General features: G+C 34.8%; 3 protein-coding genes across 4 annotated transcripts; 1 reads left to right on the top strand and 2 right to left on the bottom strand.

The window, feature by feature from the left end:
* Positions 1-2,103: 2,103 nt before the first annotated feature.
* Positions 2,104-12,053, top strand: LOC130710488 (phosphoinositide phosphatase SAC3-like). 2 transcript variants are annotated; one of them, XM_057559774.1, is made up of 16 exons: positions 2,106-2,715; positions 3,315-3,519; positions 3,601-3,766; positions 4,311-4,533; positions 4,698-4,774; positions 5,380-5,567; positions 5,682-5,779; positions 6,529-6,662; positions 6,759-6,887; positions 7,127-7,499; positions 8,146-8,267; positions 8,500-8,601; positions 9,544-9,735; positions 10,568-10,744; positions 11,027-11,141; positions 11,470-12,053. In XM_057559774.1, the coding sequence occupies exons 1-16, from the start codon at positions 2,623-2,625 to the stop codon at positions 11,584-11,586; spliced, it is 2,511 nt and encodes an 836-aa protein (XP_057415757.1). In that variant the 5' UTR covers positions 2,106-2,622; the 3' UTR covers positions 11,587-12,053. The 2 variants fall into 2 exon arrangements, with proteins under 2 accessions (XP_057415756.1, XP_057415757.1); XM_057559773.1 differs by having other exon boundaries at positions 2,104-2,715; positions 5,380-5,779.
* A 2,179-nt stretch (positions 12,054-14,232) lies between these two features.
* On the bottom strand, positions 14,233-15,561 carry LOC130715669 (60S ribosomal protein L31). The gene is made up of 3 exons (XM_057565786.1): positions 15,429-15,561; positions 15,216-15,309; positions 14,233-14,752 (listed from the first exon to the last, which is right to left on the bottom strand). Exons 2-3 carry the CDS (start codon positions 15,293-15,295, stop codon positions 14,473-14,475), a joined length of 360 nt encoding a protein of 119 aa, XP_057421769.1. The 5' UTR covers positions 15,296-15,309; positions 15,429-15,561; the 3' UTR covers positions 14,233-14,472.
* Positions 15,562-16,820: 1,259 nt separating this feature from the next.
* Positions 16,821-19,780, bottom strand: LOC130714631 (eukaryotic translation initiation factor 3 subunit K). The gene is made up of 8 exons (XM_057564544.1): positions 19,559-19,780; positions 19,416-19,472; positions 18,991-19,041; positions 18,781-18,843; positions 18,394-18,444; positions 18,255-18,321; positions 17,673-17,755; positions 16,821-17,282 (listed from the first exon to the last, which is right to left on the bottom strand). Exons 1-8 carry the CDS (start codon positions 19,670-19,672, stop codon positions 17,079-17,081), a joined length of 690 nt encoding a protein of 229 aa, XP_057420527.1. The 5' UTR covers positions 19,673-19,780; the 3' UTR covers positions 16,821-17,078.
* Between the last annotated feature and the right edge of the window lie 998 nt (positions 19,781-20,778).

Genomic DNA, 20,778 nt, shown 5'->3' on the forward strand with positions numbered 1-20,778 from the left:
CTATAAAAAAGTATTAAATAATATTTTATTTTGTCATATTTTTAGCATGATTCAAGCTATAAGCATATCATTGAGTGCATGATGAATCAGCTGATTAAAGAGTTTTGCTTACTTTATCATTGTTGGGTTTAACTTCACTAATAGTAATTTAACAAAAAAGAGATAAAATTTCAAAACAAAATAAGGAAGTAAACTAAAAACGCCTATAAATGAAAAAAAGGGACCATCAACAATTTGTTTATGTAAATTCAGAGGTACTATAATTAATTCTTCAAATGCCTATAATAGTATAATGTGAAGGTCAAATTGATTTTGATAATATTATAGTATTGCTGTCATGGGATAATCAAAGCTTGTAATTTTATTTTCTTCTTCTCTATCGTCTCAAGTAGCTGTCGCGAACTAATTTAGATGCCACGTTAGTGCACATTTAAGTCAGTCGTTGAATATAAAATATAATAGATTTGTTTTGTAAGAAAGAAAAAACAAGGATAATGAATGTAATTTTCTATTAATTATGTTTGCTGATTTGACACTTTTGCAACCTAAATGATGTTTTATAAAGTGCCGACTTTTCAAATTATTAATTACAAAATCAAATTTAAGATAATTCTGGGGTGATTTGTTTAAATAACATATACTTACTTCATTTAAGCATCTCAACTTCAGTTTAATTGGTCCATTCAATAATTACAATAATTAAATAAAAGAGACTCATCTCGATATAAATGTAGTTTTATATCAACATCTAATTTATATATGTTTTTTTTCTATCAAACGGGAAGGGGTAAACTCAAAAAAGAACTAGAGAAACAAAGCCTAAATAGGCGCAACTATCATGCACCAAATGGTACCACTAACTCTATCAAAGAGCATAGTATGTACAACCTCTGGAGGGAAGAGAAACGAAAGTGAATTCCACGCTATTATCTTGACCACAACGGGCTAGAGCGTTTGCCACCTTGTTAGTTTCTGTGTAGTCATGACTAACACAACAATAATCCAATCTAGACATGGCTCTCTTAGAAGCGGAGAGGCGAGGGTGGAAATGTATAACGTACTCATTTAGAAGCTCAACGACAACCTTTGGGTCGCAAGAGAGAATGATCCGCTTCAGACCCCAATTTATTGTTGTTTGGAGGTCATGAAACGCATCAACACAAATAATACTTCCATGTCAATATATATAAATATTATATTTCACTTGTTTAATGTTAATGAGTTTAATTTTTATGCACTAACAGATGTAGAGTTTTTTTTTTACACCATCAACCAATCAGATTTTATGAATATGAGAAAATTTGTTTTTTATTTAATTGTATTAATTGATGTGACACATCCTTACAATTTGATTGGTTGTCGATGTAAAAAAAATTACATTGTCAATCCATCATTCTTTTTCTCAATGTTAATTAATGAAAGAAATTAAATATTAAATTGAAATATTAATTGAAATAAGTTTTGACCGCAAAATGAAGTTAATAATTATGATTGAATAAACTTAATGTTGTTTAACAATTTAGTATAATAATTTTTTTTACATTAGAAAGATAAATTGCATCATTTTAAAAATTTATTCCGGGACTTTTCCATCCCAATTAATATATGTTCCTCAACTATTATCACTTAAGCTATATTTGACAAATCAACTAACTTTCATGAAATACAATACCTACAATATATTTATTTCTTAGAATTATTATTTTCTTCAAATATACCCTCCGACCACTATTATAACTTATAAGAAAAAACATGTTTTTAAATTCATTAAATAAATGATGTATCTAGTCTATAATAACGATTAGATACATCATTTATTCAATGAATCTAAAATGTTGTTTTTTGTTTATAATAGTGACCAGATGATGTATACAAGCTTCTAATCAACATTGATAATTATCATGTTTATATTTTCTGAATTTTTAAAATGTGGACGGAGAATTCACACGATAAAAATTATTTAATTATCTTTTAATATTGTGGTTTTGATTTGATCCTCAGATCTGAACTTTTATTTATTCTCTAAAAAATGATATATATATATATATATACATTTTTAAAATGAAATAAAAATTATTCGTTAAAAGAAAAATGAATCAATAATTAAACCTTGTTGTTCTTCTTCTTCTTCCCAAACCCGTGGTTTCAACCTTTTTGTTCTAGAATCTCCCCCAAATCGTGTTCCTATTCAAATTCCACCCAATTTTCACCCTCAATCTTCTCCTCGCATCTTCTTACCTTCCATATCCAGATTCCACACAATTTTTCCTGTTTATCGATATCTATTTTCTTCATTAGCTCAACAAAATCTCTCAATTTTCGTTTTGGGAAATTTCGATCTGTGTGTTGAAGCTCGGTGAAGATCAGTGGTGGTTATTGGTGGTAGCAGTAGCGTTAACGGTGGCAGTGATGGTGGAGCTGGAACGATGAAGAGAGATGGATGATTTTGAGAAATAATGCTGTATTTGAAGCAGCCTATAGTTGAGGTTATGGGTTTGAATTTTTGGGTTTGTGAGAGTTTTACAGCATTGTGAGGATTCTGAAAATTCATTCAGTGTTTGTATGCCATTTTGGTAGTGGCAGAAAATTCCCTGAGCTTGTGGCTCGGGGGATCTGAATTTCATGGCGTCGTCAGAGAATGAAGCTTCTCACTCTCCTCCTGCTCCTGCTTCTCAAGTTTGTATGCAGAAATTTAGGCTATATGAGACTCGATCGGTAATCACCCTTTCTCTCTGATCTCTCTGATTTTGTGTCTGTGATTAGGTTGTTCTGAATTGTAGAGAAATAATATGAATTTTATCTGTATGAATTTTTTCTGTACTGTAGGTCAAAAGTTTTATATCATTGGTCACTTCACATGTTTGTTGTTATGTTTCAGTGCATTTATTATCCTAGTTATAGCCACTCATGATCATAAAGTTGGCTCGTATTTCGATAATGCAATGTTAAATGTTTTTTAGAAGAAACTCAAGTTAGCTTGTCATCCAATGCATCAGATTTCTAACATGATAGACTGAATTAGTTTGGCAAAGTAGAAGGGAGAGGGACTACTTAACTTGGTAGCCCCATTCCTTGTTTTGTTTAAAATGGGTTTTCTCCAGCCTCGCTTCATGCTTAGATGCTTGGCTAGTTGGCTGTATGAATTATCATCCGGTCATCCCTGTGTAATCTCATGAGTATATTGAACTTGGGATGCCCCATTTGAGAAATTGAAGTTACAACATTGGATGCATAGTTGGAGATGAAGTGCTTATCGTGCTTTTCTTCTTTTTAAAGTATTTTTAACTTGCATTTATTTGTGTTTCGTGGCACAGAACTTTTACATGATAGGAAGGGACAAGAGCAGGGCACATTGGAGGGTACTAAAGATTGACCGTCTAGATCCTTCTGAGCTAAACTTGCGTGAAGATCCCACCACATATACAGAAAGAGAATGTTCTGATCTTTTGAGACGGGTACATGAGGGGAACAAATCCACGGGTGGACTGAAATTTGTTACAACTTGTTATGGAATTGTTGGTATGTAAATCTATAATGACTTGTCCAATTACATGTTTACAAATTATTAGTTGCTATCTTTATATGTTATTCTGCTTTTAGGGTTCATCAAATTTTTGGGGCCTTACTACATGCTGCTTATCACAAAAAGAAGGCAAATTGGTGCAATCTGTGGTCATACAGTGTATGGCGTCTCGAAGACTGAGATGATTCCATTGCCAAATTCTTCAGTTGGGTCTAGCATCATCAATTCTAAAATTGAGAACAGGTCTTTACAGTCTTTCATGTCAAATCAGTTTTACACTTTTACTTCTCATGGAAAACCTGAATGTTAGCTAGCCCAAGGGGGTTTGAGCATTTATATGCATATTGTACATAAATACATTTAATTTTTTATTTTCATTTTGAATGTGGATATTTTCCCACTGTTTACTACTTTAACTATTTGAAACTTAAAAATCACTTTAGTTAGTTCTAAATTACTTGGATTTATACTTTATAATGACCTTTCAGTTTCTCAACCTTAAATTATCTCCATTTTCCTCTGTTAATGAACCGTTACATGCTTACACCCCTTCTCTTCTACTTGTAAATAATATTACCCATTAAAATGCACACAGATTTGTGGAGTACTTAATTTTGATTAGACATTGTTTATGATGAAATATGGTATATTTTAGAATTACGATGGGGTTCCTATTCTTAATGTTTTGTTGGAAGTTAAACACAATATTTCTAGCCTTGTATAAAATTTTGTTGTTTGATGCATTATTAGGTTTTCTACGAGTCATTTTACTTTATTGATTTTTCAGGTACAAGAAGCTCCTATGCACAGTCGACCTTACAAAGGATTTCTTTTTTAGCTACTCATACCACGTTATGCGTAGTCTTCAAAGGAACTTTTGTGATAATGAGACAAGCCATGTCCTTTATGAGACCATGTTTGTCTGGAATGAGTTCTTAACACGAGGAATTAGGAATCACCTCCAGAACACTACTTGGACTGTTGCACTAGTTTATGGCTTTTTTAAACAGGTGAAGATAAATTACTCTTAAATTTCAGTTAGATACTTTATCCTTTGATTGATTAATCTTGTTAAGTGTCTGATTCGGGCATGTTTACGATTAGTTCCTGCTTAATTCAAGTAGTTTTGTCATCATTCGCTCTGATATCTGATGTATATTGGTGTCTTCATTAGGACACACTCATGATATCTGGACGGGAGTTCATACTCACGCTAATCGCTAGACGATCACGTCATTATGCTGGCACTAGGTCTGTAATTTTCATCTTATTTTTTTCACAATTAATCACATGCATCAAGTCTTTTTCCAATGTATGCTCCAGTTCGGTAGGACATCTGGTTCTTTAAATGGACTATGTGCAAATTTAGCTAGTCAGCTAGTTTACCATGGACCACCTCTGATGATTGTATCCTTCTTGTGCTGAGGATGTGAGATCCTTAACTCCTTATACAGTAATAATATAAGCCATTTCTAGTATTTCCTAGTTGTTTTGAATTGTCTCTATGCCTTTACAGTTTGTATATAAAATGGGTATATGATAGGGAATGTTGCATGGAGTAATCTATCCTGATGAGGTACATGGAACATAACCTTTTTAGTTTATAAAATGTTTTGTTAGCCTCACAAAGCTGACAAATGACAATGTGTGAGAAATTGAAAGAAACCTTTACACAAGATTTTCTAGTATAGTCAGGAAATATATATTAGAAAGAGATAGAAACATAGAGCTGGCAGTAAAATCTTGATTTTGAAGGATATATATGGTAGGAAATGTTTGAAATAGGAAAAGATGGATGCATAAGCAGTGAATATGTGTACCATTCATGGATTCATTTATTTGATTATTATGCATAGGTATTTGAGGCGAGGTGTTAATGAGAAGGGCAGAGTAGCAAACGATGTTGAGACAGAACAAATGGTCTTTGAGCATGTTCCGGAAGGTCTTCCAATCAAAATTAGCTCTATTATCCAGAACCGTGGTTCAATCCCTCTATTTTGGTCACAAGAGACTTCACGTCTAAATATTAAACCAGATATTATAGGTATGTCTTCCCATTTTAAGAATATTATTACACTTAGCAGAGTTATTTTTCTCTTCAACTTTGTTGTATTGGAATCCTTACTTTTGCTGATGCAATCATTTATTTCTTCCCCAGTGTCAAAGAAGGATGAGAATTATCAAGCCACCAGACTTCACTTTGAAAATCTTGTCAAGAGATACGGGAATCCCATAATAATTTTGAATCTCATAAAGGTAAACTTATTTTCCTCCATCTACTACATGTCAATTTCCTGAATGTTCAATATTCTTGTGTCTTGGTTGAATTGACAATGTATTGATGTTGTATTTGGCAACGTCTTGGGTTCTTGACTAGATTTATGTTTTAATATTTGCTAAACAAAACAAAATGCTTATATCATTATTATATTAACAAAGTGGAAGTTCTGCTAATGGGCTGTACTGTCTTATGTTGATTTGTTAGAATTATTTTTAAAATATATTTACTTATATCATGAACCAACTATCAAATGTTTAGTGAAGAAACATTAATAGTTTTATATTATATTTCTAATTTGTCCCTAATGCAAGAGTCTTTTGTGCTTGAAGCTTGCATATTGCACTAGCACACCTACCTTGTGCTAGAAAATTTAACTTTTTATTAGAAGAATAGGGGTGCCATTTATTGAACTGTAGACCACTTGGTCATAGAAGTTTTAGTCCCATGTAATGAATCAGCTATTCCAAACGCTTAAGTTGCTCGGTGAAGATTTTATATTATATTTCTTACAGTTTAGTTATTTAATTAGGATTAGAGTCTAGTATTAGCATGAATAGGTCTATTCGGTTAGTATTTGGAATCACATGATAATACACCCGGGCCATTCAATATTTCATTGCTTTGTGTCTCTATTCTCTCATTTTCTCCTTCCTTATCTCAACTGTATAATTTCCACTGTTCCCTTATTCACGAGACTTGCGTGTTTGATTTTTCTTTTAAGCAGACCCATGAGAAGAAGCCTCGTGAGTCCATACTTCGAACTGAATTTGCTAATGCCATAGATTTCATTAATAAAGATTTGCCTGAGGAGAACAGGCTTAGGTTCCTTCACTGGGATCTGCACAAACATTTTCAGAGGTTGGTTTTTGTTATATAATTCTATTTCTCCCGGTAAATTACACTGTGTGATCTGAGTGAGCTGATTCAAAAGTATGCCTTATATTTTACTTCCAGCAAAGCTACAAATGTGTTGCAGCTTCTGGGCAAAGTGGCTGCGTATGCGTTGACATTAACTGGTTTTTTCTATTGCCAAGCTACATCAACCTTGAGATCAGAGGACTGTCTAAATTGGCCACCTACGGAGTATGTTTTTCATTTTGTTTCAAATCTTCAATTACCGTCTCCAATATTCCATAGTTTCACAGCGTATATGCTTAAACTCATACAATATTTTGAATAAAAAATAGAACAATGCAATTTGGCCAACAAATAAATTGAATATCATTAAGAAAGCAGATAGTGCTTGATGGACTGGAACTGGAGAAATTCCCAAGTTCTTCCACTGGCATCTCTTAATCACTGATCTAATGTTTTGCATGCAGAAATGTTGATAAGGGAAGTGATTCACCTACTAGTCATTTTGATTGTGATAATGAGGATGCTGATCATTTAGAGAGAAAACCGAGTGAAGGAAACAATGTTTCAAATGCAAATCATTGTGTCAAACCACAAATGTTGCATAGACTGCAAAGGGGGGTCCTCAGGACCAACTGCATAGACTGCCTGGACCGCACAAATGTTGCGCAATATGCATATGGGTTGGCTGCTCTTGGCAACCAGCTTCACGCGCTAGGAGTTATTGACCACCCAAGAATTGACCTTGATGACCCAGTAGCTGATGATTTGATGAAGTTTTATGAGCGGATGGGCGACACACTTGCACATCAGTATGGTGGTTCTGCTGCACACAACAAGGTAATTTGAAGCTCTGCAGCTTGTTGCGATCACTTCAGTTTATTTATTCAAATGTAGCTTGGAAATTGATTTTTTTGCTAAATCATTTTCTTTCTTAATTATATTTGAAGACAGTTAAACTTGTAATGATAAGATAATCATCAATCCTATTACCATAAAACTTTTTTTGGGGGGATAAAATTAGTAGTCCTCTTTATTAACCACCCACTCAATTATTTAGGCGTTAACCAGAGTTCTTAGAGACCTAATTATGTTGTCTGAGCTGGATGGCACAGGATTATGTTGTTTGCTTTCTTCTTAGTATTGTGAGAAGGGACTGTGTCCTGCATTGATTCCATATATAACTTTTAGAAAACATTGATAACTTTGTGGCTGGCACTAGTTATCTAATGTCATGCATAATGTAGGCCCTAAGAGTTAATTTTGCTCTATTGAGAACAGGGATAACCCCCTGATGGGCTACCCAGTCTTTAGAGTGTTCTTAATCTCTTGCCTGTTATATTTCACTAAACTGTTAAATGTGCAGAGTATCTGTCGTCAGTGGATTTTCTTGCTGTTATATTCAACTTTACTGCATATTGGGACAATATATATGCTCACCACCCTTTTCTGTTGGTCTTTTTTTATAACTTCTTTTTCTGTGTAGATATTCTCTGAGAGGAGGGGCCAATGGAGGGCTGCAACACAGTCTCAGGAGTTTTTCAGGACACTTCAGCGTTATTACAGCAATGCTTACATGGATGCTGTGAAACAAGATGCAATTAATGTGTATGTGCTGCAGTCATGCATTTTTTTACTCTTACGCGGCAGTCGTTTTTTTCACTCCAGTCTCCAATCTCTGCATGTCTTGCTGTTCTCTGGCATTTAGCAGCTTTGTCATGCTATTTTTGCAGCTTCTTCTTTTATTATATATTTTTTGTTTAGTAAGATACATTTGGGGTCTTAAATGATTATTCTTTTCAGGTTATCATGAGATAATCTTTCTGTTCTGTTGGTGCAGATTCCTGGGGCATTTTCAACCACAACTGGGCAAGCCTGCTCTATGGGAGTTGGGTTCAGATCAGCACTACGATACAGGGAGGCTTGGAGATGATGATGCAAGGTATTTGAACATAATTTGTGGGAGTAGAATACCTTTTGTTGACTTCTACGAATTGGTCCTTGATTGAAAAACTTGCCTTAGGGTTTCTTGGCCTGGAGTTTATATAGTCCACCTCCCCTTTCCATATTTTCTATATATCAGTGAAACAGAAACCATGACTAGGGGTCCATGCCAACCCCATCTAGTGAGAAAAGACATAGTTGTTATTGTTATGATCTTTGAAACAGACACCCCCGTGGACACTTCAAGATTGGGGAGGAATAAGAGGGGTGAAGAGATATACTACACACAATAAAGGAATGGCCTTTTAGATAACAGCTAGAGAAATAGATGATAGTTAGGAGAGAAAAATACAACTCAAGTTGGGTAAACAGTCATCCTATTTTTTTATTAAAAAAAGAGCCCATAAGGGGCTAAAAATTGGGGTGAAATATGTAAGGAGAAAGAGACTGCCCAGACTATACATGCCATGAAGTCTCAACTTCCTTAATCCTGTCAAAATCTTCAAACTGTATCATGAAAAGAGAAACTACTCCAGGGTGGCTATCCCAACCGATTAACTTACCAGAAATTATTTGCCTTGAAATTCAAAAATCAGTGCGGTCTAAAATAAACTCAACCACGAATAACTGATTAGTGAACATGGTTTGAAATTTTTTAGAGGAGGGCTAAAGGTGTTGATGCCGAGCTGCCGAAAAGTGACAAGGCAACGGGAAAGAATGACAAAGCTGATAATCCAATCAAAACTATCATTTTCAAGGAAGATAAATGAAAGAATGTTTTAGTTCTTACTGCTTTATATTTGTTCTAGACTTCTAGTGATGTATTTGTTGATGTTGATAGGCTTATGGAACTTATCATGATAATGTGAAGCATGTACATTGAAATTTGGAAATGCCTCTCTATGCAGCTAACATGGTAACTCTAAAATTTTCTTTTTAGGTCGATTTTCAAAAGATCCTTCTCAGATGGAAACATTCTTCGTGAAATTTCTACACCTATGTCAGCTCCAAATGCCAAGCAAGAGAACTTCTCAAACCGTCATTTACCAGACCGATCACAAGAAAAAAACAAAGCTCTTTGCGAGTCATCACCTGAAATATCTTCTACTGAGAGTGACATTGCATTTTCAAGGTTTGTACTCTGTAAACATGTGAGCTTAATTGTGTTATATGTTTCAAGATATACAGGAGGGCGTGATTGTCAACATCCCATTTTATACTATGACTCCCCTATTTCATCTATTGATTAGTTGCTTTAATCTTAAATTTGTTTATGTCTTCTCTGTTCTCATAGCTGACCTTTCTGTTTGAGAACTTGTATATGATAATTAAAATATTTAGTATGTTAACTAATATTTCCTAGAAGATGAGAGACATCATTCTAGTTGAGATGGCCTTTATCCTTGGCTGTATTTGTATGTTGAAATGACCAATTACTACTAAGTGATGGGCTTTATCATGGGCCTCCAATGAGAGTGTATCACAGAAGAGAGAACAGGAGCAAGGGGAGGATAGAAATTGATGTGGGAGAGAATTCTGTTATGGTGGATCTTACAAACTGGACACATAGCAGCATAGGTGAGAAATAGGGGATGCGGTGGAATCAGTGGAGGGAGATGTTGGACGAGGTAGAAGGGATGGAGTGGAGGAAGATTGGCATGTAATTAGGTAAATTGTGGGGTGGCTGTTGCCACAGGGAAGAGAAGTTTTAGTTCTCTGATTCTCTTCTCTTCCATTTCCAGTTTCAATGTTTTCTGCTTATTTCCCTTGTAAGTGCAGAAATTTCATGTGAGTTTCCTTAAAAAGTTCCCTACCAAATTCAATTCCCACCACAAAGATTTTAATTTGTAATCTGAAATGTGTCAATGGGCTCATGTTGTGCTGGTATGTATTGGAAACTACATTGCTTGTTTGCATGATAGCATGTACTGATGTGTGATATGCAATTCAATTTGTTGGTCTAGGTACACTCCTTCTTTGCCTCGGAGACAGCTTTTTGGAGAGATGCAAAGAGAGCGCAGCCTTGAAGGTGATCATATATATTATTCTGAGCATGGGGATTCCTTTAGCTGCTCCAACTTTGTTGACCTGGATTGGTTATCTTCTTCTGGAAATTCATGTGAAGAAGAGCAATTTGAGAGGTAATACTTTCTATTGACGCAATTGTACATGTATCTTGCTAGAATGCTTTTTTACAGGAATATCTTGTTGGAGAGATACGTAGTCAACAAGGTGGGGATAGGGATGAGAAAAATGATGAGCATGATTAAGAATTATGAATTTTGGGTGTGAATATGTTGCCTTGGGTGTAATATGTATTTCTAGTATTTGTACTTTTCTTTCTGGACGGTCTACCAAATTTGTATTTCTTTCCTTCTTTCTGTATAATCATTTTATCCTGAAACAATTTGTACTGTATGCAGGTCATCCATAACCAACTCTCCGATTGCTGGTGTTTCTACGGAAAATGTTATCAGTGGGGTGATGGTAGGGGAAACAACTGTCTCCACTAGTGATCTGGGCGGCTCTAGCCTGAAGGTACCACCTCTTTTGTCATATAATTTTGTAGCATGAATTTGAAGTTAATTGTTTTGGTGGGAACAAATAAAATGTAAGTTTAGTCTACTTTCAGACTTCTAAGGGCAGCTTTTTTGATCTGGTCTGATAAAAGATGATGTATCCTGTGCAACATGGAACAACAACTGTTACCATTTATTTAGGATTTACATGAGTTGTCAGCTAAAACTTTTATTACCTCCTCCCTTGCATGTTTGGAGCAGCTGCTCAAACTCAAGCTACTCATAGAAGTTTCTTGCCATAATTGATTTTTGGCTTTCATGCTAATCTAATCCCATGTAATGTATAGGGAAGGGAGCAAACGGAATCGAAGTTATCCTACAACAACGGACGGTCCAACACGCCAGAGGAATTTCCAGATACTTTTGTGAACTGGGTGACTTATGGACAGACACTTTGCCATTGAACTTCTGCAGCATATGATCCTTTGCACTAATTGACATTTTTTTGATTGACTTGGCCTGCTCTAATGTTGCTGATCAGTAGAGAGTAGAGAGAGCTTATGCTCGGTAGTGACATGCAGCAACATTGTTTTCTGTCGTGAAAATCTCAATCAAATCCTGAAAACATAGCAGAAAGTAGTACGTAGCAAGTGGTTGTAAAATTCTTCCTTGTCTTGTTTCTCGTTGTTGCTCCGCCGGAGTTCTCTGTTTTTCATCTTTCTTTCAGCAGTTGAAGATTTTAGGACGGTGCGTGTTTTTGTAAATATTGTTAGACCCTGCTTGTGGGAGCTTCACTTTTAGACTTGTAGATAAATTTGATTCTTTTACAGTTTTTGCTTATTGTAATTCATGCTGGGGGTCATTCATACCTAGCGTTACTACCTGGCTACACCTGAAGCAGTTGTTTCTGAGTTATTCCGAACCTCCAAAATTTCTCTCTTTTGAATTTAAATAATGTTACGCGTTATAAAGATAGTTATGAAAACCAGATCTACCCAAGCTTTTCCAAACGTTTAAAGGGTTTTTTTAGCACTTGCTTCGAGACGAGCAAGACAAAAGTGAAGTGAATATGAACTCTTTTTATGAGTCAATGGTCATTTTATTAGTATCTGAAAGTATAGTGTCGGTTAAGTATGTCCCTAGACTGAAATACTCCCTCCGTTCCTTATTATAAGTCATATTTTTTGAAAAAAATTTGTTCTTAAATATAAGTCACTTTCTAATATCTATGAATTATTAAATAATTTTTTTCCAAATTCGCCCTCATATTTAATATGAAAGAGATGATGAACTTTTAGAATATTAACTTGGAGAGAGAAAATCATAGGAAAGTAAATAAGGGTAGTCTAGGAAAGCTAATCATTTCATTTACTAATTTATTATTACTAACTACTTTTCTTAATCTAAGAGAATTAGTTTTTTGTGACTTATAAATAGGAACAGAGAGAGTAGGCAAAATAGTTTCATATGTTGTAGAACATCGATCATGTTAGCGCCTAGCGTCAAAAAAGTTAAGTGACTTTAACAAATTGGAAGATATGTCATGTATGCCAATTTGACATGTTTGGTGTTGGGGAGAGGGAGAGAAGTTAACCATTTAACTCGCGGGGACCAAACCCTTTACCCAAAAGAAACTCGCGCTGAGCAAATTAATGCATCTAGGGATGAAATTTACCTGCATATGACAGTTTAACCTTACATATTACCCAATCCTAATCCGTTAACAACGTTTATGAACCTGAGAACTAATGTGGTTGACATTTTACCGCATGTGTGACTATTATGCGTACTTCCTAGGTCTAGGCACGAACTTGACCTACACCTACACTTCAGAGACCAAAATGGTTGATTGAATGTGCTTTCAACTAATGCAATTGATATCTAAACGCACATTGATTGTAGTTTTATATTTTGTTAATCGTTGATCTATACTTTAGTGAATATGGTAAAATTTTACCCCATTGATGTGTTGGGATGCGTTTTTCCGTAACAAAAATCAAACTCGAGAACCAAACTTGTTCATTAGTAGCTTTTATTTTACTTTTATGGGATAGTTTTTTGACATATGTTAACTTAATATCTTTCCACGTTTGAAATCTAGATCCTTTCCACCATGTCTTAAATATTAAAGAACTTCAAATTATTATATCTTAACAAGTTTAGAATCTAGATCCTCTCCACCATGTATCTTCATCCACCTCTCCTGCAAAATCTTGTCCATCGATTGTTCTACTGAATGGTTCACAGATTAATCGGTGAAAACTGAAAAATTAATTCATAAAAACTTGTTTGTGATTGGTTAAATTGCTGCCGGAGGTGCTGGACAAGTTTAATAACCAGTTCAATTTCACATTAAAGCAAACAAATACCACCCTAAATGTTCTTCACCTAAACTGTATTCTATTGTGAAACCATTCTCGCATTGACTTGAGAACAATGGAGCAACAAGACGACGGAAAACCTCAGGTTTAACTTGTGACCATTTTCGAAATTTGTTGGGAACAAACCCACAAAATTCTAATTTAACTTGTGACCTTCAAAATTAGAGATATTAGTGGTTAGTCACAGTATGAAAATCAAATTTGGTTTCATTCATTCAATTTAGATGACCGCTCACCTCACCTTGCTCACAAATAAGGCATTGTGTTGCAGGAGAACGGTCAGCAAAATCAAATACATGTAATACGGTATGTGAAACACATCGTAACCAACATCACAGATACCTTGTGAAGACCACAAACTAAACAGGGAGAGAGTGTACCCAACAGACTCTATTGAAGCCTGGGAATATTCCGGAACAAATAACTGTAGTAAATGAATAAAGAATGCAAGAATGGTTTTACAATATACACATTAACACATAATCAATGTTCATGGTTTCAAAAAATTTGATTTTACCGTTGCATATATCACAGCAGGCATACTCTGAAAATGAGTTTTAAGCATGCTCTGCAGATCAGTTGCACAAGGGTCTGCTGCAAGTTTAGACCACTAAAAACCGGTCCATGTTTTGCTAACCCAAAAAACTAATGAGAAATTAAAGAAAACAAGTTCAGAAAAGATTATAGCAAGTCATTATTTTCATAAATTAAACTAAACACACTCTAAAATCCAAATGAACTCTTCCAATCATGCTCTAATAAAAAGGGTGAGTTGACCACTCTACCACGCGAAATAAAACCTGAATATTAGGGGGGTTTTAACACAACGGCATATTATACTGTTTCATGTTTCCAATGCAAACAACCCGGAGGAAGAATATCAAAATTGTCATGCCACATATTCCAAATGTCTTAACAAAATGAAATGTAGTTGAAAAGATCACATTAACTAAGCTAACAAATATTTTATCAATCCTCATCATCGATAACCTTGGTGCCTAACCCCTTGAGCTCTTCCTTGGGGATTTCGACAACAGTAACCAGGGAGTACAGCTCTTCCTTTGCATCCTCATCATCGTTCCTCTTACGAGCAATGCGTACCCTTATCCTCCTGGGAACACTCCGGATCCCCTGGCTCCAAATAGCCTTGTTGAGCTTCACATCCACTCTGACATCATTAGTCCCCATGGCTTTCTGGGCAAACTTCCTTATCTCCTTGATTGCCTTAGGAGCTTTCTTCTTGAATGTGCTGTTTGGCATAGTAAAATCATTACATATAAGCTATACTGCTGCACTTATACTTCAACACACACACTTGAACAAATTCACAAAATATCTTCACAATAGAAAGACTAAACTAAAATGTAGATTGTTGTCAAAACTAACATATCTTATAAATAGAGTTTTATGCACAACACAAGAAAGAAAACATGAATCTAGTAACTTATCAACCATCAACCATAAAAGAATGAGATAACAGATTGATAACAAGGTTTTATATGTTAGTGATATTGGTAAGTGCTTCATTTTTGTAATACATAAAAGGGATAAAAGTAAGCCAAATATCAATAATTCACAACAAATAGGCAATATGAATCAACAACTATCAGATTACACTTTCTACATTATTCAAGATGAATACAAAAGCAATGTTGAAATCATCCAATTTGAACAAAACCCTAAATAACAAATTGTTAGAGAAAGGAAATTACCAGCTATGCAGGCGTTTGTGGAGGTTGATGGTGTACTCTCTGGTAACGACCTCCTCCTTTCTACCGGCCTTTTCCACCATTTTCACTTACTTACCTGCAAATTCAAAACATACATACATACAATCAGTGATTTCAATTCATTCGAATACAAAAACGAAGAAACAGAGAAAACAAGCTAGAAATTGAGTGAAAACCCTAGACTAGATGAGCGACCTTGTGGATCTGGAAGACGAAGACGCTGCAATCCGCGGCGGGGAAAAGTGTGATTTATCAGAGAGACGAAACAGAGTGGAGGCGTTGTGTTGCAAATAATAATATACACAAAACCTAGGTACTCAGCATTGGGTATGGGCCTTTTTTATTTTTGTTACTTTGGTATGGGCCTATCACTGCCTATAACTTTGAAAACAAAAATAAAATCCTTTTTTATTTATTTGATGAGTCACACTCACACCAAATTACTAGAACTATGCTAGAATTATCCTTTACTCTTTGCCTGATAAAATATTAATATTAATATGTTATATCAATATCTTTTATTTTATTTAAGTTGGTATGTTATATTTTAAAATACTTTCTAATTATTTTCTTAATATTTTCCATATTTCAATAAATATATTCTTTGACAATTCTTTAACGTAAGAGAATGATATCTCAATCCAAGGCATGGAAAGTTATAGGGCTCAAAAAAGACTTATAGAATATTTATGTTTATCTCATCTAAAAGAGAGGGAGGGGACGGTGTCTCAAGAATATGGTGGAGGTTGAAACTTGCAACATTGTCATGCTCCACTCGACCAACTCCTTTGAGTTAAGTTTTAAATCTATTGACTGATACTACGAAAATCCCGATTTAATGGTTAGGCAAGCAATGCACTTAACTTAAATATATGTTTGTTAATGAGAAGTTATAAAGTGGACCATTTTTTAAGTGGTCTACCGGTGATCCACCATTACACATCAATGCCTTCTTCTTTATAAAAGTTAATCTAATTTTGAATTGAAATTAAAACTACAAAAAAGTGGTGAATGTATTATATTTAACTTTCAAAACTAAGCCAACATTTCATTTTGTTCCTAGAGAACATAATTTGGTGGCTGATTGTTTATATTAGATTAGATTATTTTCTAAAAAACATAATTATATGATTGCAAGTGAGAATTTGTAGTCTGGTTCATTTTTTATCATTTTTTAAATGAGAATAACTTATAATACATGTCATATGCTTGTTTAAGATGGAGGTGTACAAATTGAGCCTATAGAAGTAAAAACACATAATTTTCATCCCTAAAAGATTGGAAGACAGTTTAGTCTCTCCAAGATACAAAATGCGAAAATGATCAGTTTTAGAGTTAAATTATGTTTTTGAAAAAGATGGAAAAGAATAAGATGTGAAAAAAATCTCGTTCGAGGTAAAAAAATTAGCAAGGGAAATGGAATTAGAGTAAACTCGCATTTTGCTCTCTACTAGTTATAGAAAAATACTTCGACTCATTAAAAGATTGAACCATTTAACATTTCACCCCACTAGAGCACTTGTAAATACTAAATAATACTTCAACTGCATATATGACATACTATCACTTGATAATATGGCCATTGCGTTCCGTCCAACTAGTCAGGAATATTATAGGCACTATAAAGAGAAGAGAAAATCTATTCAAGGAATTAATCCCCAATCAATAACAAAACATTCTAAAGCAATTTAATTTTCAGCCATTAGTACAAAACATAAGAGTAAAGTACAATCTCTGTCCACTAATTCTCATATTGAAGCATCCAAGGGGGGAGATGCTGCAAGGTGAGGCCAAATTTGCATAAATCCTCCTGGAAAGAAAACTTGCAGTCCGCCATAGAAAAAGTTAGCTAAGAATAGGGAAGATGCGAGTAATGTGCTCCAAAGGTACACTATCGGCTGTGTTTTTCTTCAAAATTGGGTCATTAAACTCATTTCTGGGGATGACAATGAGTTGACCCTTGCCTTGGCTTTTCTCAATAGCCCAACCAGAGTTGGCAACTTGGTGTTCAAGGAATTTGTCCAAGGATAAACCTTCAACGTTGATAGCCTATAAAAGTTCAAAACAAAATAAATGGTATTATACTTCAGAAAACATGAGAAACCAACTTCCTATATGAAGATCATACAAGTATGTCAAAGTCATAAAGCAAAAAAAACCACAGAACCTATCACTCAGTAAAGACTACAGAACAATAGTTTGACAAACTTGTATTTTGAAAAGCAGAAGAATGTAAATAACAACTGCAAAAGTTTTCGTGAACCACTTAAACAGTAAAGAATATAAGTGTGGTATTATAAATCTGAGTGATATCAATAATGTGTTCAACTAGCCATTAGAGAAGTAATGCAATGGACTGTGCAAGCAGATATTAGCTTAAGACAAAACAAACAGCGAAAAAATGAACCAATCTTCAAATGGACAAAACTACAAGCATACCTCAGCAAGCACAGTTCTAGGAACCTTTTGGTAAGTCAAGGAAATGACATGAACCGCATAGCTCTGGATTGCCTGCTCAAATCCTGCAATTCATTTCAACATAAGCTAGTATTTAAGCATGCATTAATGAAGAAGCTGAAGCTATGAAGCTCAACCAATGACAACCTTAAACAAGAAAAATAGGTTCATAAAGATAGATAGAGCATGATAAAAGGTAAATAGGCAACAATGTTCTGTTGAACTTCATTATAATGAGATAAATAGGCAACCAATGTTCCTTACATTATAATGAGTGCTGAAGCTAAAAAAAGGTAAATACGCAACAATGTTCTGTAAAAAATCATACTGCACAAGATGTAAGGAAAGTCATATGATATATGCTTAATTTCATGACAAGCAGAATCATGAGGCTTCAAAATGACAAGACCCTATTAACCAGATAGATAGAGCATGATAAAATAAAGAACTAACAAGGTGTCCAAACTAAAACTTTTCTGAATATAGATTTGTTGATTACATTCTTCAAAGTTTATTGGTGGTAACAGCAACTTATAATTTCATAAATAAAAAATGCATAATTACCTGGCACAGCTTCAACTATATGACGACTTTTTGCTGCTTCATCCCAAAACTGCCGAAACCTTCCTGTCTGGAGATGAGAGGTGTATTAATTTCAAATTCTAAACTACATAAGACATGGGCAACTAAGGCTGATGCATACCTCCAAATAGTGAGACAGAACAATCAGAGTCTTGAACTGCTCCTCCATTTGCTAAGATTCATAAGTAAACAAAAGTTAGTAAAAAAACTTCAAATTAAAATGCCGCACATTGAGTATAAGGAGGAAATGAACTCATCATGGCACAGTTAGACAAATTCAAATAGAAGATTCCTAATAAAAAAGGATGAATGCCAGATACTAATAGGAACCCCGCAAAAATATTCCAGGTTAAATGAGAGAAATTCATGAAATTGCACATGATTACCAAGTCCAACTTATTAAAAGTCTCAAACACACATGTTCAAACAACTAGTCATGTGTGCAACTGTTGCTGAGAGCAAGAAGAACTACCACAACAAAGCAAAGAATAATTCGTAAGACCCATACCACACGTTCAGGAATCAGAAAGAGACACAGACTGAAGTCAGGAGCTGGCATTGCCATGAGGGCCTGCACAAAAACAAAAACAAAAAACAAAGACATGAGCCCAAAAACAAAAAACAAAGACATGAGCACGTACCGAAATCCACTACTATCCAGTTCGACAGTAAGAACTACAAACTAGTAAACACATCCAAAATAAAAGCTTAGCCGAACCTTAACCAATATGCGGGCTACAATCTGGGAACTCATTTTCTCTGGTTCAAACTGCAATAACAAACAGAAAAACAATTACTTACTCGTAAACCCGCCAATCATTTCAAGAGTTCCACTAAGCCAATGATCTTAAACCCAATAATGAAATAACAAACAAATATTAAGAACACCAGAAACTAGTAGTAATCAATGTTGTCAAATCGCGGACCATCGCGGTGAGCTAAAAATCCGCTATTTCGGCCTCTATTTAGCTGCGAATAGCGCACTATAGTGGGCAATAGTGGCGTCACGATTAGCCAAAAATCCGCTACGCTATAGCGGTGTAGCGCCACTATTTGATAACACTGGTAGTAATAATGATTAAATAACAAACAATCACAAAACGAATGCTCTGATTCTTCTAAGGGGAATGGTAACACAAATACCTGGTAGAGACGAAGAAGGCACAGATTTGCATCCAGACTGTATGTTTGTGATGAAACCTGTAAAATTGCACATACATTTTAGGTTTACGTCAACAACAGAGAAAAAACCGAATTGCGAAAGCGGGAAATCGTGCATAACGTACCTGGTCATTGACATAGTTTTCGAGATCTGGAAGAATGTCAGGATTGTAGGGATTGAGAGCAAGAAGCTGCTCCACTGCGTAACCAACCTGTGCTTGTTCTCTTTCTCTTCCCATCTTTCGATTTTCGCCTTTCACGAAGAGGATGCGGAAACCCTAGTTAGCTGCTATCTCCACTCCACACACAGGGAAAACAAAAAAAAAGGCTTTGTTTTGTGTTGTAAGCAGAGAAAAATAAATTTTGCTTTATAAATGTTTAAATTCACTTTTGCCCCTTATATTTGGAATATTTAGATAAACCTTTTTTAATTTTTTTTTACTGTGCCTCATTCCAAATTTTAGGACCAACATTTTTTATTAAGTTTTAAAATATATTATTATCTCTTTTCGCGGCTTCGAAAAATAAATAAAACGAGAACAAAAGCCAAGACACTCATATGGAGTCTTTCAGCTACATAGTCTCCGAGTCCAGGAAGGGAATAGTAAAAACCTGGATACAGGAAGAAGACGAACAAACACCCATTTTTACAAGGAGGTAATATGATTTTTTAGAGTCACCCTTGGTCCCTCCGAGAAGCTTGGGGCAAAATTTCTCATGAACATGATGATTATGTGCGGATTATGCATCTTCAAATATATCACGGTGGTGAATCTTTGCTTAGCAATACTTGGTGTCCCCCTACGGCTACAAAGAGGATTTATAAAGAGTTAGATTGTTGTATGGGATAGGGTGGTCTAATTCGAGATGACTAAAGCAATTGGACTTGTGGGCTTTGGGGTTGGAGGTAATCCTTTTCTTTGAAGACCAACGCTTTACATGAGGGACTTTACCAAGCTTGAAACAAAGGATATAGACTAATAGTGTGAAATGAAGTGTGTTGACTTGATTTCGTCGCTTGATGACCTTGAAAATTTGAGACTAGTTGTAGTGCTTTTTGGCATAAATAACTTAGCAAAAATTGGGATTTTTTTTTGAAATGAAAATTGGGATGTTAGCTTAAAGTTAGTTTATCGGCATTATATTATCGGCATTATATTCTTATCACCAAAAACATAATATTTTTTTTAACTTGTATTCACTTAAAAAATAATATATTTTTAGTCTCACGGTTGATTGATAACATTTTCTTTCTTAAAAGATCCATGTGATCCTAGATAAGAATTTTTTTTAACGTCCTAGATAAGAAAATAAAAAACAATAACATTATTTTACTTATATTTAA

Source organism: Lotus japonicus, chromosome 4, assembly GCF_012489685.1.
Source record: "Lotus japonicus ecotype B-129 chromosome 4, LjGifu_v1.2".
Taxonomy (NCBI): domain Eukaryota; kingdom Viridiplantae; phylum Streptophyta; class Magnoliopsida; order Fabales; family Fabaceae; genus Lotus; species Lotus japonicus.

Excerpts from the sequence above, each read along its gene's own strand:
- LOC130710488 (XM_057559773.1), top strand. The coding sequence starts at position 2,623 with ATGGCGTCGTCAGAGAATGAAGCTTCTCACTCTCCTCCTGCTCCTGCT. Across the intron at positions 4,775-5,379 it reads CGTCATTATGCTGGCACTAG|GTATTTGAGGCGAGGTGTTA; the intron begins GTCTGTAATTTT and ends TATTATGCATAG. Across the intron at positions 8,602-9,543 it reads CTTGGAGATGATGATGCAAG|GTCGATTTTCAAAAGATCCT; the intron begins GTATTTGAACAT and ends TTTTCTTTTTAG.
- LOC130715669 (XM_057565786.1), bottom strand. The coding sequence starts at position 15,295 with ATGGTGGAAAAGGCCGGTAGAAAGGAGGAGGTCGTTACCAGAGAGTAC. Across the intron at positions 14,753-15,215 it reads CACAAACGCCTGCATAGCTG|CACATTCAAGAAGAAAGCTC; the intron begins GTAATTTCCTTT and ends TATGCCAAACAG.
- LOC130714631 (XM_057564544.1), bottom strand. The coding sequence starts at position 19,672 with ATGGGAAGAGAAAGAGAACAAGCACAGGTTGGTTACGCAGTGGAGCAG. Across the intron at positions 19,042-19,415 it reads GCCTTCTTCGTCTCTACCAG|TTTGAACCAGAGAAAATGAG; the intron begins GTATTTGTGTTA and ends TTGTTATTGCAG. Across the intron at positions 17,283-17,672 it reads CTAGAACTGTGCTTGCTGAG|GCTATCAACGTTGAAGGTTT; the intron begins GTATGCTTGTAG and ends GAACTTTTATAG.